The sequence below is a fragment of the Rissa tridactyla genome, chromosome Z (genome assembly GCF_028500815.1).
Source record: "Rissa tridactyla isolate bRisTri1 chromosome Z, bRisTri1.patW.cur.20221130, whole genome shotgun sequence".
In the NCBI taxonomy this organism is placed as follows: domain Eukaryota; kingdom Metazoa; phylum Chordata; class Aves; order Charadriiformes; family Laridae; genus Rissa; species Rissa tridactyla.
In genome coordinates, this window is record NC_071497.1 from 49,548,206 (window position 1) to 49,566,327 (window position 18,122).

General features: G+C 38.0%; 1 protein-coding gene across 5 annotated transcripts in view; it reads left to right on the top strand.

Moving 5' to 3' along the window:
- APBA1 (amyloid beta precursor protein binding family A member 1) overlaps positions 1-18,122 on the top strand; it is a 97,900-nt gene that overhangs the window by 60,880 nt on the left and 18,898 nt on the right. For all 5 annotated transcript variants that reach the window (XM_054185863.1, XM_054185865.1, XM_054185866.1 and 2 more), the window contains exons 3-5: positions 8,753-8,854; positions 12,322-12,361; positions 15,420-15,565. In XM_054185863.1, the coding sequence (XP_054041838.1) occupies positions 8,753-8,854; positions 12,322-12,361; positions 15,420-15,565 (288 nt within the window). The remainder of the gene's footprint in view (positions 1-8,752; positions 8,855-12,321; positions 12,362-15,419; positions 15,566-18,122) is intronic.

The following is an 18,122-nucleotide window of genomic DNA, read 5'->3' on the forward strand; positions in this document are numbered from 1 at the left end:
AGTATAGCTCAGTGCAAAGATAAATGATGGTTACGGACAGTCTGTGTTCTTGGAAAGAGGAAATAAATTAAGCAAATAGTTTAGAAGATCTGTAGCAAATTGAGGGGAATACATGTTGTAGAAGGTACTTGGTGAGAATTTTAGTTTTCACTGAAGATGCACGTATTTACTGTGTTCTTTTATTCAGATGCCAACTCATGAAGTCTGAGCAGTCTGCTTTCTTTAACAAAGCATTACTAGAATTGCCTAGCAGTAAATTAGGCACAATGTTGTTGTCTTGGCTAAGTGACCATGAGTGATCAATTATAATAAAAATATAGTTAAAGCCCATTCATCTAAAATCAATATTTTTTCTTCTGTCTCCCTTGAGAAAGAAACAGGATCTCAGACAGGAGCTTTTCAGTGTAACCAGTGTATGCCAGCGATGCTATTCAGTCTGATTTGTAACACTGTCCTTGAAATAAGAAAGAATTACATAAAGAGAGTATTTTACTTTCAGGCAGACACCCTTTTCTTCCCCACGAAGTATCAAGGAGCTGCAGATAAGCGACGAAAATCGGGTGCTTTTATTACCTTCAGTTATTTTGCAGGTGTACTTTGAAAATTGTCACCACGTTGTTTTTTAACAAAACCATTTTGCTTTTAGAGGTAAAAATTTCTTGAAAATATTTCTAATCACTTTGTGTTGTTAATCATGGTATTCAAACTAGTAAGGCTTCTTTAGATCCAAATAGCAGTCACTTTTTATTTAGCTAGGAGCTCTCCATGAGAGAACAATGAAGCCAGGGAGTCAGAAGAATGATTTGCAGTTGAGTCTCATTAAATATGACAATGTCTTTTGCCTTTTTTCACAAGAAAGTGACTGTCACTCCTCAGTGCTGAGCATTTGGGTGATACCTTCACAGCAGAATGTTTGGTAGAATACCAGTTGGAAGTGTCCAGAGACTATTTTGAGAAGCTAAAAATCCGTAAGTGTTCAGCTGGCCTGCAGCTGGGTATAGTTTGGGAAAGGAATGTTAAGAGAGACAGACAATGACTGTGACTGTAAGAAAGCTACAGATCACTGTATTTGTTTTTAAGACACTCTGTTATCAGGTTTATTCACAGCTTAACCTACCAGGAATTTCAGTCTTTCCTATGTATTCCTCCTCAGAAGAAATGTTTAGTAGGTATCTGAAAAAATAAAATTGCTTACAACCCATGGACAATTCTACTGTAATAGACTCTGATAGTGCTGTGATGTAGGAGGCAGGTAACAGACTTACTGTGAATAAATAAATAGTGTACGAAAGTACCTGCTTAATATTTAACAATGGAGAGTATTTGCCGTTGTGTGCATTGTGCACCCTGGTTTAGTGATGCATGCTTTCACTTGAATAAGAGACGTTCTGGACGTCTAGTTTGTGGGGAAGGTGTTGTGTATTTGATAAAGGCTGAAAAATTATCTCAATGTCCTTTGAATAAATGCAGTAAGATTTTAAGTTTGACACACATATGAGATATGAAAAATTGACATGTATTTCCAAAATCTCTTTATCTGAAAACTTTTAAAACCAAAGCAGACTGTCACTTACATATGGCCTCATGAGGGTATCTTTTTCAAATACAATAGCAGTTACAGATGCACAACCGCAATAATGTGACATCAGGAAACTGACCCACGATGGAAACGACTGTGGATCTGCAGTTAGGTTGTGTTTTCTGAGTGTGAAATGAGGGAGAATTTGTGCACATCATACTGAATAATGTTCACAGCTGGAGACGACCATAGAGCTTATCGTGCGCATGTGTCTGAGAGTGGTGTGGGGGGGTACCCTTTAAGAAAAGGTGTTGTTCTAGATGCACACAGTTATCTCAGTGGAAGGGAAGTCCCATATCCCATTAGGTAGCTCTTTCCCATCATTCTTCTTTGTCAGGTTCTCCACCAGAAACCTGCTGTGAAAGTGTCTAGCCAAACACAGAAACAGTGGTGTTTAGAGGTCGAAATAGAAGTCATCTCCAGTGCATGCATCTGGACCTCAGGATGAACACATGTTCAAGTGGAAAAGGGTATAGTTTTCTGTAGTAGGTAACTCAGAATACAGTTAAATATTCTGGTGTATAAACTGTAAGGAAGGTCTAAAAAAGCATCTTTAAAATGTCATAGAGCTTTGAGAATAGTGACGTGCTTAGTTGTGAAAGTACAGAGGCCTGCTGAGAAAAGCACTGAAAGGCACAAAAGCTCAAGTGGGGTTTTTTTTTGTCCAGGATTTTAAGAGCATTTCTGTGCTCTCACGTCCAGAGAAGAGAAGCAGGCTGCCTGCTTCACTTCTGCCATAATCAGGAGAAAACAGTGTTTTGGAGGTAGAAATTCTCCTTTTCAGAACTAAATACCATGACCTTTTTCTGAGGTCTGTTCAATTATCCGTGGCGTTATATAGATCTGAAAGACAAGTTTTGTTGACCTGCAGGGCACAATTCATTGCTGCAGGCCAGACTTTGGTTTTGTGAATCCCTCTCATCAGCATTTACAGACTCTGTTCCTGTGCAGACATTTGAGGTGGTGCAATGTTAGAATAAACCCTAATACAAAGTAAAACGAAACACATGGGTGATTTGGATTTGTGACGTAGAAATTCAGAGCTGAAGACAAGCCTTTCAGGTAGAGCAGAACTGAGCTGTATTGTTTTGCTTCTCTGTTCTTTTTGGTTACATATATTTTATTTCAACCTTTGAGTTCTCAGTTGCAGGATTTTCTCAATTCTGATAACGCCAGAAGTGAAGTATTTTCATGGAGATGAGTTTGCTTCACTTTTTCCACAGCAGGAGTAATGTATTATTAACAAGGCAATAGAGAAGTTTGTTTTAAATAATTAAGCAGGTTTTGGTAATAGATGAACTAAGGGGGGAAAAAAGGCAAAGAAAAGAAATTAAATAAAGATGAGTTTATATTGATAGGATACTGTTTTCTTTTTCTGAGCAGACCTTTTAGAACTGTTGGTCAGTGCACAGAATACAGGTCATCATTCTGTCATCTATGCGAGACCACAGTCCTAAAATTATATAGCAAAAAAATACCCCCAAACCACCAAACTAAAAACCACTTTTAAAAACAAACAAAAAAAACCCAAACAGAAAGCATTTTAATGTCCAGGGCAGAAAGCTTTATGCTGATTCATTAGTCACGCAGAAAAAAGCTTAAATGTATCAATTAATCTGCTTGAAGACACTCTCCAGATGAGTTATGGGCTTTTAAATTACAGTGTGCACTGGATACGTAGCCCCTTGAATATTTCAGTTTGTTTGTTTTATTATTTTTCTGAGTTATTGAAAGATGAAAGCAATTTCAAGTGATTTTCCTGTGCTGTTGAAAGCTAGAACAGTACTTGCCACGCTTTTAAAGTCTTTTGAAAATACAGGAGGGATCCACACTAATTTTTTCAGACTGACACATGAATCTGCAGTTGTACTAGAAGTTCCAGTGAAAGTACAGCTAAGGAAGTCCATACTTGAGAGAGAGAAACAGCCAGCACTGAACCAGCTGCCAGGAGCCCTGCTGAAACCAGAAAGATAAAGGGCCATCTTGCCCACACAGGCTCAGTTGCACTTACTGTTTGCTCACTCGGACTTTTCTATGTCAGATCTAAACTTCTGTGTGTTATTAGGTATATTTCTGTACTTGAGACTTAGTAATATAACAGTAACAGGTGGGGGTTACTGGCAGAGGTACACAGTTGTTGCTAAGGTCAAAATCTCTGTGTTTGTATCTTCAGTGAATTTTACTGGAGAATTACAACTCGGTGGTGTTGTGCAGACACTCAGGGACAGTGAGTTTGTTTTAAAAAAGCTATTTTATTCAGTGTTTTTGCATAGTGTACCATGTGTGGACAGTCAGATCTCTCAAGTGGGATTGTCAGTCATTGTCCAGATGGTGGCAAGTGGCAGGAGGCTTTGTCCTTGCAGGGCATCTTCAGCTGGATCAGACGAGATTCCCTAGATGAAGACTCCCCAAACTGTGTTTGTTCTCAGGCCTTACATACAGCTGGTCTGTGATCCTACATGACCACTCTAGCATGTGTGATCCATTGCTATTGTTTACCTTAAGCTACATACAAAACACTTCCTATGTTATCTGTGTACGTAAGGCTGTTGTACATGACGTTACCTGCATCTGCAGGAATAGTTTCTGTGGACTACAGGCAAGTATATTATCTGTGTACTTTTGGGTAATTTTTGCAGCAGAAACTGCATGGGGGAGCTGTTGGGTCAGCCACAGTCCCTGCCGAGGATGGTAGTTAGTACCCTGGAGCGATGAATGGTGCCCCTCACTTTTCATCATATGTAAAGGAAGAGCCTGCTGGATGATTCTATGAGGCTGCCTGAAATTGAGGAGAGGTCCTATACCAATTAGTCAAGAACTTAGTCCTGAAGTGAGCCGTTCAGTCAGTTACCTTATCTCACATCAACTCCTTGTATCATCTGTGCACAAACTGACAGGGGCGGGTCATGGACCACCCTGCAAACTGATGGGTAAGTGCCCTGGGGTTGTGCAGAAGCAGTTACACCACAATTACAATTACATCACAACTGCAGTACAAACTTAAGTTTCATCCTTATGTCACAATTATAAATTAAATTGCATAGGTTGTGCCATAGTATGCATGTATGTGTACAGTAGTTCTGAGTTTATTTTTTCAAACCCTCCATTTTTAGCACTATAGTTAAAGCAAATCTGAACAAAGATGACCAGTAGTGATGATTAATTATTTTGTAAGGAAATTTAGCTTTCAGCTCCATTCTTCATGTGTACTATATGACATCTGAAAGGTATGAACATACATTGGCAGTCTCAGTCTACATTTTAGTGAATAGAATTTGAACTGTTCAAATCACAGTAGATAACTCTGCCACAACATAGTTGTGATAAAACTTAAGCAATTTACTGCCATAGCTGTGAAATTATGCATGTGATTATATTTGCATGTTGGACCTGAATATTTCATAGTGCTTTGACCTTTGCCTAATATGTATGGGTACCTCTCAGAATACTTTTTATCACTGAAATGGAATAAATTTAAAAGCCTTGCTTTACCCAGTTGTCTCCTCTGAACTAATGTACAAGAAGACTATCCTTGCCATTCCTCTGCCAAGAAGCCTGTATGTGGGTATTAGTGTCATACAAGTAATGGCCTTTTGTTTAAGTGAATCTTCTGCTGCTGAAGTATTTGTTGATTTTATTCCCTCTGTCCCAGCTTTGTGTGTGATGATGTGACCCACTAGGTCATACTTGTTTCAGATAAGCTGCTGCTAAAAGCAGGTAAAATAACACTGCTTTTATAAAGCAAGAGCAGGTGGTTGTATTTGAAGATGTTTCAATGTCTGTTATGTTTGTCTTCATGAGCTATTCAGTAGCCAGCTGGTTTGACCTGGATAGGTTAGATGCAACACAATGCAACACAGTCCTCTCCTGTTACAAGTTCTGTTACTGAATCCCTCTTCACAACAGCAAGGAAGGCTTCTCAGGCAGAGTGGGTTGCATGTCAGTTAGAGTCAAACGACGCCAAAATTGAGATGGAGAATTTTTGGATGTACCAGGTTGAGTATCGTAAGAAACATGTAAGTAGATATTCAAGAGGAGAAATGGGGTAACCAGTACTATTTTGTAGCTGCACTTATGCAAACAGTTTGTAATTCCATTGATGGACATCTGTAATAATTACAGCATGCTTCACATGAACTTACTGTGTTTGTTCTGACAGCATTTTTGGTAGGCTTCTAAAACTTATTTTGTTAACAGTCATTGAAGCAGTCACTAAGCATTTATTTTAGACTTCAGTTTGTAGTGTTCTGAGCAGCTATGCAAGTTGTCTATCCACTATGATTTATCAAAATATTTCTTAATATTGCAATGAAAGCTACTTCCAGAATGTGACTGAATTATTTCCTTGTGCACTGTGTATGGGCTACCTCTAAAAATGCATTTTGATGCAGAAGAGAACTGAGTGTTTATTCTTCAAAGATTGGACTTTTTTGAACAAATGTTTTTTTGGGACAGCTCTCATGTCATGTCATGTAGGAAACTTTGTAGGTAGTTTTGGTTTGGGGATTTTTTTCCTAGAAAAATTTGAGCATTCAAACAGAGCACGTGGATATCTGTGATCATTTTGATAGTTGCTTAATTCTGATGCTTTGTAGGTGAAAATAGCTGAGTAAAGGTATTTGTAGTGCTACTGAATAACTGTTAATACATTTTAAATTGTGCAAAATTTCTTAATGTCAGCAACCAACTGGTTTAAATGAAATAATTTATTGTTAGCATTTTAGTGTGTGAATACAAGAGCTTTCAGGCATTTTAAAGAACTTTTTTGTTTGTGCAAACATTTGATGCTAAAGGATGATATGCTTTACTTTGTGGTATTTCTTTACTATTTAAAGCTCAATCCTAGAGTATCCTGATGCCATTACTAGGTTGATGGTATTGTGCACCTTTTATATTTAATCCTATTACAGAAGTACTGTGTAACTATTGGGAATGTGAGCACTATGAGGACGTTTCCTTAAGTAAAAACGGAGTTTCCATTTGTGCAGTTGAGTCACTGTGGCACTATAACTTGGGTAGCTCCACAGCAAGTCAGGGGAACCTGATCTCTCCCAGAGCCCCTGCGTGAATGCCAGCGGTGCAATGGCCAGTCCTTCAGTCTGACGGCACAAGCACACGCCAGCATTCTAGGACCTTTTTACAGATGCATCTGGTCAGGGACCGTTTCACAATGGTGCAAAAAATGCAGCTTTTTGCCCTACAGTTGTAATTCAAAATATAGGGACATGCAGGGACTGCTCTTTTACCTAGGAGATATCTGCAAAAGGAATTGCTTTTTAACTCTTTGAAAGCCTTTACTAGTTAACCATAATTCTAATATTTAGTAATTAGCCAAGATAAACCTTTTAAAGAAATGAGGGTAAAGAGAAAGAGGAGGAGAAGGGAGTTCTATTTTCTTGTTTTGCTCCATATCTGTGAACCTAAGCTTGCAAAACTTTGGGGGTTTTGCACACTATTTCACAGAACTCAATGTTTCAGCTGGAGTGGAGGCATAACAGGAAGGCACTCCTAGATTGGACCTGCTGCCAGCTCAGAGCAGTGGAAGTCTAGCCCTTTTCTGGTGTGACTAATTGACTTAGAGAAAAGCCATGCCATGTAATAGTTTATGAAACCGGAAGAATAGTATTTGGCTGTTTTGCTGTCATTGATGAACCGTTGACCAGGTAAAGCTAGGGCCAAACTCCCTATGTCAAAGGGGAGTGTAGAATGCCAGGGCTGCTGGGCTGGACACCCAGCTTGCGTAGCTAAATGCTAAGCCTTCCTTTGAGGATTCACATTTTGGCATGGGCACTGACATGTTTTGCAGTTATCTCCTTAAGATCTGTCTTTAAAAATGCCTGCCGGGTTGAAGCTTTGTAGTCTCTTTCATTTTGGTCACCTTCATTACTTCCACATTCTGTGTTCTTGTGTCATACCTCCATAGCAGTACCCCCTAGCCTGGACTTTAGATAGCTTGCTACAGCTTTTTAGTGTCACCAGTGTTCATTAGGAATTGTCAATGATTAGAATATCCTTTCCCAAAGCGTTCTTTCTCTTTACCAAGATACTTGCTGATGGACCACATAGATCTGGATATTCTGTGATACTGCTTTTCTATGCTGTTCCCTTTGTTTGCCTGCTGTGACATTCGTGATGATGACGAACGACTAGGACATGATTGGAAAGATATTTTCTCCACTGAACTGTTTATGGTGATGGTAGAAAAATGAGGAAATCTGGTCTAGAGAGCATGTATGATACTAAAATCATAGCACAAACTGTGAAATATTTTCCAAGTTTGCACTGTATCTAGAATGAGGAATCATAGTTCTTGATTACACTGGTATTGAGTAGTCCTTGAATATATTCATAAGACCTTGAATACATTATTATTACACTGTACAATTTATAAAAGTTGTTTTCTAGGATGATGTAATAACATTTACGGACAACAACTTCAGCCTACATCTGCTCAGATTAGATTAGTTTAGCACTTCAGATTAACTATACCTGAAAGCAGGTGTGCTTACAGGGAAATTGCAGTCTTTTCTTCACTGTACCCAATTTGACAACTAAGTTATCTTTACCTGAATCCCTGTGTTCTGATCATGGCCAATTCACCTGTCTTCCATCACAGTTTACTTCTTAGGGACTTTATCTTTTCTTTCCTAAAATGTCAGAGGTTAGGGCACCAGTTTGCATTCCCTGCAGCCTTCAGTAAACTCATAGTCATTAGCTTGCTTGTACACGTGTACTTGTGCAACGGAAAGTCCTGTAACTGCAGCTTCGTTGAATGCTGACAGTAAGTGTAAGTAGTTAGTCTAATACCAATATCAGACGATCCTCCTTTCACCTTGCAAAAATACAGTTCTATGACACATTTTTCGGCTAACTGTTGCTTGCCACTGAGTACAGCTTTTTATTTTTCCAATGGCTTCATTTCATACATTACTGACAAATAAGCACAGGTGTTTTTTAAACAATTTAGCTGTTCGGAGTAAGTCCACTGAGATACTCATATGTGTGATCATTATGATAAAAAGCAAGGTTACAACATTGTAAAAGCATTTGCCATGTTTTTTCTTTTTTTTTCCCTCTCATCTCTTATTTCCATTGCCATGTTACAAGAAAATAAGAAAGAACAATTTCTACATTGGTCACTTAGATTATTATTTAATTTTCTTGCCATGTTAGTCTCCATCTCCAGATTCCTCTTCACCTCGAGGTGCTGAATCGTCAAGTAGGCAACGTCACCAGGATGTCTGCAGTACAGCAGAGGCCTCCACTAATAAAGAGGTAGAGTGAAATCTTTTTAAAAGCCACAGTCTTGTTTGTTCTGCTTATACCTTTTTATTTTCCATTTCCCCTTGTACCTGTGCAATCACTTTTCTTCTTCCAAAATTGCAACAAACTTGAAAAGCTGATTTGTAGCTCCTTTCCCTTATGATTGCCTGTCTGCTTAGCAGAATTCCTAACATACTTACGGCTGTTTATCATGGCATTTCTGACTGTGTTCAGCTGCCTCCACATTTATTTAACAGGTTTGGAGGTATTGATTTGCCAAACAGCAAATATCACCTCTGTATTAGAAACAAAAGGAAGAAGCCCTTTCCTTTTTTCCATGCAGAAAGTCTTCCTGCAAAGAAAAGACTATTTCTCAGCCAGATGAAAAAGCTTGCTTAAATAAAGTTAATTAGCTAGTAATTTATGCAGCTTAATATTTTGTCATTGTAGAAACCGACCTGCCAGTGATTTACAGTCAGAATTCAGTTTCTGACTCCAAGATCCTCAAAATAAAGCTAAATACTTTTTTTTTTTTTCTCACCTGGCATCTTTTTACACTGCAGTAGTTCCACCAACAAAAAATGTGAGTAGAACTTCTCGCAGTGTGATAAGGAGATCATTTGGCATAAAAAGTATTTGGATTAGTGTAGAATGGCTATCTCTGTAAACAAAAAAAATATAATTTGCAAATATTTGGTTTATTTGCTTTTTGTTTTTTAAACTTCAAAAAATGTAGAGACCGTAGTCTAACAATACCATATTGTTACTGATAGCAATGCATGGGTTACCTTCCACAATGAAAAAACCTGAGGTGCTATAACTGGAAATATTGATTAAAATTGAAACACTAATTAGGAATCCATTCTTTCTTTTTTTCTTTTGCTATGATCAAGGCCTAAAAAAGCTTGTAATATGTGTGTATTTGCCAGTCTATATTTGCATTTAGAAAATAATGAAAGGTTTCAAAAGACTTAAGAAACTCATAATTTCTGGTATGCTAAAGCCCTCAAGAGTAGATTATGCCATTATATTTTCATTTCCTATGTTGTTAGCTTGTTAAAGCCTTTAGCTTTCTTCAGTAGAGATTCTGTCACTTCATATTTTATATGACTGTTTAGTTTGAGGAAGAGGAGGCTGAGGGGAGACCTCATCACTCTCTACTTGAAAGGACGTTGTAGAGAGGTTGGTGCTGGTCTCTTCTCACAGGTAATTAGTGATAGAACAAGAGGGAATGCCTTCAAGCTGCAGCAGGGTAGGTTTGGGCTGGACATTAGGAAAAAATTCCTCACAGAAAGAGTGGCCAGACACTGGAACAGGCTGCCCAGGGAGGTGGTGGAGTCACCATCCCTGGATGTATTTAAGACTCATTTAGATGTGGTGTTGGGGGATATGGTGTAGGGGAGAACTTTGTAGAATGGAGTTGGTGGTTGGACTCGATGATCCCAAGGGTCTTTTCCAACCTGAATGATTCTGTGATTCTATATGTATCCTAACTTTTAGCAGGTTTTAGATATCAATAAACTTATCCAAAGGAATAGACTTTTAGGTCTTAGTAAAACCTTTTTTTTTAAATATAACTTTTATAGTACTAGGTGCCAGCAAGATTACAAGAGTAATGTAACATTAATGACGTTGATATTTCATTATTCATGGATATGTAAAATTAAAAGGGGTAAGGTTCCTCTTATTGGTAACTTTACCTGTTACTTTATTAGTCCTGTGGTCTTAGTAGAATGTCTTTCAACCTGGGTAATGAACAAAAAACCTTAATTTTGTGTGTGAGTTTTTGCAGTAAAAGATATATGATGACAGTTCACACCATTCTATCCTGAAAAGAAGTTGCATGAGCTAGTCAGATTGCTGAATTGTTGCCAAATCTGTAATTACAGACTCTGTTCACTCTATTTAAAAAAATGAAAGTACTCTGGAAAGGGGATTTATATGCATGAGCTGTCCATGGTGTGTGAAGGATTTGTCCTTTAGGCCTATCAGAGTCCAGGGATTAAACTTCTCTCATAGCACTACACCAGCAGCAATTACAAACAATTGTTGAGGTCTGTATGGATAGGTGGTCCTGTAAAGTCATTCATCTGAAGAGATGAAAGAGCCAGAGATCTGAAAAGGCATGTTGCTGTCCTCACAGGAGCTTAAATGCTTTGGCAGCGGGAGGTTGTTGTTTATCCATGTCTTTATTTATGCTAGTACAATCTCTGATGCAGAGCTTTCTTGGTTTTGCAGTACAGCTTAGTCGTTTTCATGAAGAACAGCGAGTATTTTAAGGCTGCACAGGCTCTGCTGTCTGTGTCACACGCCTTTTGGTTTTATTTCCCAAGTTGTTTTATTTTATAGCAAGATGAGAGGCATTGGCTGAAATATATTACTTGATACATCCGTTTTCTTTACATGTTGCAATGGAAAATGATGATAAATATGTAGATTGTCTTTTAATAAAAATATATTAAGCAGTTGTTGGAGGAGTTAGGGCTAATACAATTGATTGCAGATTCATTAAAGTTTTGTAGTCCTTGGACTACGCAAAATTCTTACCTGCAACACATATGATAGCAGCAGATATTTCAATATACCTATTACCATTTATATATTGCCACACAAAGTTTTCTTTCATAATTTTTCCGATGTGTTTTATGTTATTGTTTATAACAAAATGGTGAGTCTTACCCACTGGATGTTGTACCTTTGAGGTGTTTGAAGTGTTAGACATAGTCTTTCACATAAAATTGAACTTGGAAGCAAGGCCTTTCTTTAGACTGTGTATTTACATGTGCAAGTCAGGATTTTTTTTATTTGTTCACCTTTTACGAAATTGAAGCTACGGGATGTGGTTTTGTGCTTGATACAGTGTAAACATAGTTGACGGTGAGGTGTTGGTGAACTCAGGTACTGCACAGAATACAAGTTGCTACCTATCCTATTAAAATTTAGAAAGCTTTTTGTAGGCTGTATTATTTTGAGGGATACATCTAAGAACAGTTGTGATGAATAACAGAATTTGGTTAATGAACAACAGAATTTTGTTAATAAATAACTAACTAGGCTGATGGTTTCAGTCACGAATAGTGACAGTATAGTGTAATTTTATATATTCCTGCATGTATTTATTTGTAGTTGGAAGATCCAGTGTCTTTGAGATATAATGCATTTTCCTGCATTACTGATTAGTAAAAGTAGAGCACATACTGGTAGACAGTTAATATACTATTAAGCACCAACAAGTAACTGAAAACCGGACCTACCATGTTGCCAGATAGATAAAGACACAAACAGAATACGTTGAATTTAATTCTAGTATGTGCTTAGGGTTTGAAAATAATAAATATAATAAAAAATCTTAATAAATTGTGATCTTCTGCTAATAGCTATGAGTGATTTACCTCTTTATTTTTTTGGCATGGAGAAATTTTTAATGCATATTTGTGCATGCTGTGTTCTGTTTGAAATCCTTTTTGTCTTAATTACAGTCCAGAAAAAGCTTGGCTTCATTTCCAACCTATGTTGAAGGTAAGATAGTTCTACAATTTCTGAATGTTTTTTCATATCTAAAATACTCCAATGTTTATAATGTATAAAATTATATTTCTGTTTGTTGAATAGAAAAGCTGCAAGGGTTGAGTATACTGATTTAGACTAAATTGTGTCCAGTGAGGAACCTGAGCTACATCCTGCTATGCTCTTTTGGAAGTTCAGAAACATGGAGCTTTTACTTCTTTAGTGTTTCATTCATAGTTTCTGTCTCGGTTCTGTTGTTTTTTTATCAGTATCACTTAAAAAACTACTAATTTTGTTATGGTATTTACACAAGTGTGGACAAGGAAAATAGGTTAGACAAGAAGAGTGTAGTGCTCTCTCCAGCACTGATTTCAGTTGGCAGGCTCATTCCAATCTCAGTTGGATTCATTAGCAGAACTGAATTAATTGGATTAATTGGCAGGCCTGCCAGGGGAAATCTGCACTGCTTTACAGCTACTTGTCCTCTAATTATATAGTGCTTCCTGTCTTAGAGTTAAGGTTGCACTTGTACTGGTGCTGAGTTTGTTCAGAACAATGTGAAAAAGCAAGTTACCTGCTTCATGAATTGCTGTTACCTTTTGTATGTGTCTGCATCGTGTGTATACAGGAAGACTGCATGCTGTAAACCCCAATTATTTTGTTATGAGACCATGACAGAAGCAGAAAATTGGAAGTTTCATTTCGGTTTTTTTCTCCTCTGAGAGCAGTTGTTCCATATATTTGATGAAATGCCAGAAATACAGATGATGTGATACACCATTTGGACTATCTTGGAACTCCTTGGATTGCTTTACAGTGTGCTGTGTTTAAACAGTAGCATGATTGTTCTATTCAGCCTACAAATTGATCATTGATTTAGTCTTCAGTGTATGAGCTGAATGTTTTGGAGTTTGTGGCCAGAATCTCAACTAAAGTAAATTTCATATATTGTTTTGAAAGTAGCTGAGCTTTGGAATTTTGCAGCAGTGAAGGATCTGTCTTAGAATTGAAATTCATCTGCTAGTGGTAGCCCTGTCTATCAAGGGCTATCTTAAATAATCCTCTCCTCCTTTAAAAAACAAAAAAACCAAACAAACAAACAAAAAAAAAAACCACAAAAAAAACCCAAACCCAAACAAACCCAAAAGCAACCGTAAACTAAAATTTTCTTGGATCTTGGTCAAGTGCAAAATTCCTTAAAAAAACAAATTTTCCATTTTTATGCACCAACAGTCCAAGCACCTATGCTACACTTTTGTTCAGTTAATAATTTCATTGACAGAGATAATAAATGGAGGGGGTCTTATAAAAAACAGTTCTGTCTGTGTGCTCGCCTCTGATGAAAATAGAGCACATACCTTTTTTGGTTTTAACATACTTCCTTCTGGGAGTCTTATCTACACCTTTGTCAGTCTATATTTATGTTTTGATCAAAAATTGTACGATAAAGGGGTTTGTATCCTTTATAGTGCAGTGGTAGAACTGGTGAAAAGGCCTTAACATGTAGAGTTATAAATAGCAACACTTAAAATGCTGCATGGTTTCAGGATGGGAAGAGTGTGCAAATACATAGACCTTCCTGATGCATAAATTTCCCTAAGGAAGTAATTCCATTTCCTTGGGTCATGTACTTCAAAGTCACTTTTTCATTTTGAGTGTTTTCCAGATACATAGTATCTGAACAGATTCTGCACACTGGAGATGAACATCTTAGTCATGAATTTTCATATTTAAAGAAAACATAAAGGAGACAAGCTTGCTCATAACATACATCTGCTTCTCTCTGTGTGTGTAGTTTCAGTGTGATACTTATCTCCAGCTCTTTCTTCTGTTATTTTAATCTTAATAATGACTTGCATTTTTCTGAGGCCAAAGTTACCCGTGGTCATTCTGACTGGTTGTTAATCTCTCCTGTTATGATTAGAACAAAACTGGCGTTAAACTTTAATCCCCTTCAATTTATATCTCAAGATACCCTTTGAACTAATTAAAACTCCATTCTGATATTGTAGGGTTTTTTGCTTTGTTCTTAGAGGGAAAAAAGGTAAACCTAGAAACAGGGTTTTTTTCGTGATAAAATGTGGACACTTTTACCATTAGCATTCTTTAAGATAATTTGCATTTTCATTTGTCTTGAACATCAATTGTTTTTCCTTACTTGTAAGAAAACAAGAAGCTTCTTAGGTTAACCAGCCTCCCTTTTGGATCATGACAATTTTAACATGTAGCAAGGTGTTTGCATGTACAACTTATAAGTATAATCGCCAAACAACAGAACACTTGCAGATCATAAATACTGCTTTATAAGGATTTGCATTGTTTGGTACCGAACCTTCTAACTTTCCACAGAAGTTGAGGGGAGTCAGATCATTAAGAATCTGTGGGACTAAGAGAGTTGTTTTGGCATCAGGAGAGCCCATGCTCCATGTATTTAACAACATTTTTCTGTAACTCCATACTTTACCTCAATATCCTTGTTGACAGTAAGAATGATTTTTAAAGGTCTCTGGCATAAGAGTACTTTGCTTAATTGGGCAATCAGTCTTCTTGGAAAGGGAAGACGTGCTGTACCTGTAAAGCATTCCTGAGGAGGTTCCTCTGCCTGTTGTAGTAACTGCAGTTACACACAAGTGAGCAAGTGGCTGATGGCTGTTATTAAACTGCACCCTTCCTCTTTCTGTTTGTGACTGTTGGTCTTAGAGTTGCAAGGCTGGTTTTGGTGGGTGAGAGGCAAGATGGGTAACTGTCTGTCCCTTTTTAACAGTGAAAACCCACAGAGACTATTTTGCTAGAGTGATCCCTGCTCACAAAAGAATGAGCTATTGCTAGAGACAGGTTGGATTAGCAATTGCAGCTTTTGCTGGAGGGATGTTGAGAACATTTTCTTGGTGTTTTGTACCTTTGAAAGTACTGGCTGCCGTATCACCGTGCTAAACTGAAGTATTTCAGCCTGCAGTATTTCAGTATTTCAGAACTGCAGCCATCAGGTGCAGGCTCAAGTTGCCAGGGTGCAGCTGTTTTGCCATGGTTCAGCCTGATTTTCTTCAGTGATTGCTTTCCTGTGTTACAGTTCCTGGACCTTGCGATCCTGAAGACTTAATCGATGGAATAATTTTTGCTGCAAATTACCTTGGCTCAACTCAGCTCCTTTCTGATAAAACTCCCTCCAAGAATGTGAGAATGATGCAGGCACAGGAAGCTGTCAGCAGGATCAAGGTGAGGAATAATTCCTGCTGCTTCTCATATGGGTGTGTTAAGGCTGCGGATATGAACTTCTTATGTATGCAGTAGTTTTTTCATGTGGGGTTATCTGTGGTTTCAGGAAGGTTAAGTACCTCATCTTTTTTTCTGCAAAATAAATCACGTTTAATGCTGCTTTTAGAAAAAGACTGATAAGGAAATGTTACAAGATCATTTTCATTCCCTATAGTAATATTTGTGCCATGTGCTCTAAGCCAGAATCAGGAGTGAGTGGTGGTCTAAATTATATATTACCTGTGTGTTAAGGGAAAACAGGTTTAGGGTATAACTAGTAATTACTGCAGCCGCCTCTGGCTTGGCACTTGATGAAACTGGTGCTGTGATAATCTCTGCAGTTATTTTTGACCCTGCTGTGCATACTATTTTCTCCACCACATGACAGCTATGAGCTGATTTAAAAAGAAAAAGAAACGTCTGTGACAGTACAGAGATGTATGGGAAAAAAAAATTGTCCTGGAATCCAGTATGTTTGCTTTGTTTGTTTGGAAAACAGAAATGCCCACTGATTTCTGTACAGGCCGTGACAAGCAACGGGCATGCTGCTGTGTTGTAAGTTACAATGATGACGTTGTCAACTGAAATTCAGGTGTGTGGATGAAGTATTGCAGGGTTGTAAAGGATGCTGCAGTACGGCCGCTACCTATATATGACTGGGTCGTAGGCCCACAGCTCCTCTTCTACTAATTCAGCGAATGAACACAATCTCATCTGAAAGTTTTCCTTAGTTTAATATTTGTGTGTTCTTCTTTTGTGTAGTCTGGTTTTGATTCCAACTCAGACTCTGTGTGCAGTTGTATAAAAGGGAGAGGAAGAGAGACAGCATGTTAGCAGCAAGGCCGATAGCACTGTGTATTAAGGTTGGCTGGTGCTTCCTACTGTTATTATTCCTTCCAATGTTTTCCATGCCAGGTGTTCAATTCGGTCTATCTATGAAACTTTCACAGAGAAGCTCCAACTAGAAGCATTGAGGACACTTCGAGAAATTGTAATTTTGCTGATGTTCAAATACATAAACTCTTGTAAACTTATCTCTGAAAATCACTAACACTCTAGCGTTTTAGAGGAGGCAGGGATGTTGCCTTCCTGTTACAGATAAGTCATCTTCTGTCATCTCTGTAGAAGTTTCCACTAACTTAAGAAACTACTGAGCCTATTGCAAAAGAATGATTTATCCGTGTTCATGGAGACTGTGGATTCAGTGACATTTTTTAAAAAGATTTTTCACTCAGCTTTCTCAACCCTGGCAGGTCTTGGTGGGTTCTTCCCAGAGCTACAGTGGAAACTTTCCCTTACAGAGTCTGCTTCTTTCCTGCTCTGGGTGCAAGTAAGGCTATGCCTGTCTGTTTAGTAGTCCCCATGTGTTCTTTCCTGACGCTTGGCTGCATGGTAGAGAAGTTACCTGATTTGAATGCACAGGAAACTAAAGGTAAGATAGAGAAGGGAGAGAAATAAGGGCTCCAGTGAGGCTGGACCTATGAGGGATGCATCACTGGATGCTGAAAGGAAAGATTAGCATCAGCTGTCATAGGAAACTTCATGCTTAACTTCAGGAGTTGAACTTGAGCATGGAGTTGGGCAGGAAGTTACTAGGAGGTAAAGCTTGTGTGGGAGTACACAATAGACAAAGATTGAAGGGATGTGTTAGAGATGGCTGGAACAGAATTGATTCAGAGCAGGTCTATGAGGTGTAAGAGTATAAAATCTTTCACCAATACTAAATGTATTTCTTAGAAATTCATTAACAAAACAAAGTTCTTTCTGAGGATCCTGTTATGCCTTAGCACTGCTATGCCTCAACACAGAAGAAATCTGTTTAACTCATTTCACTCATAAAATATGTAATTTATACATCCATATAAATTAGCAGGCATGCATATTCTGGGTTCTAGGAAATTTGTCTCAAGGTGGAGGACAAAGCAGCTTCATTTTTCACCTGGTAAAATTCTAGCTTTTGCACAGAATTTTCTAAATCCATAAGCGTATTTCAGAAAATTGTCTTACTGTGTGGCACACAATACCATTGTACAGTTCTTTCACAGGCATTGCTCAGGCAATGTAAATATACCTCCCTGCACCTTAGGGTCTTTGGTTTATTCGGGCTGGTTTTGTGTTTGATTGCCATTACAGCTAAACTTTTTTAGTGGAAGATCGTTATGACAGATGGAGTTCCTGCTGCCAGATTCATCACGGTGTAAAATACTGCTCACACAATGACTGCAACACTTGTGCCCTACTCTTGTTTATTTACACAGTGTGTTAGGTGTTGCATCATGAAACATTTCTCTGTAGTTAAACAAAGGTTGTGAATGAAGAAAAAGCCTTTAAAAATTTGCAGACTTGAAGTTAAGAGCATCAAAAAGTGGGGGGGGGGGAGGAGGAGCTTTGTTTAAGGCCCACTGTGTGCACATAGCTTCCATATGAATGTGTTCCATTTTAAATTTAATAATTCCTATAGTGCTTCCTTTTAGCAGAGCCTTCAGACCACATATTCATTCGTTTTGAATATGAACAG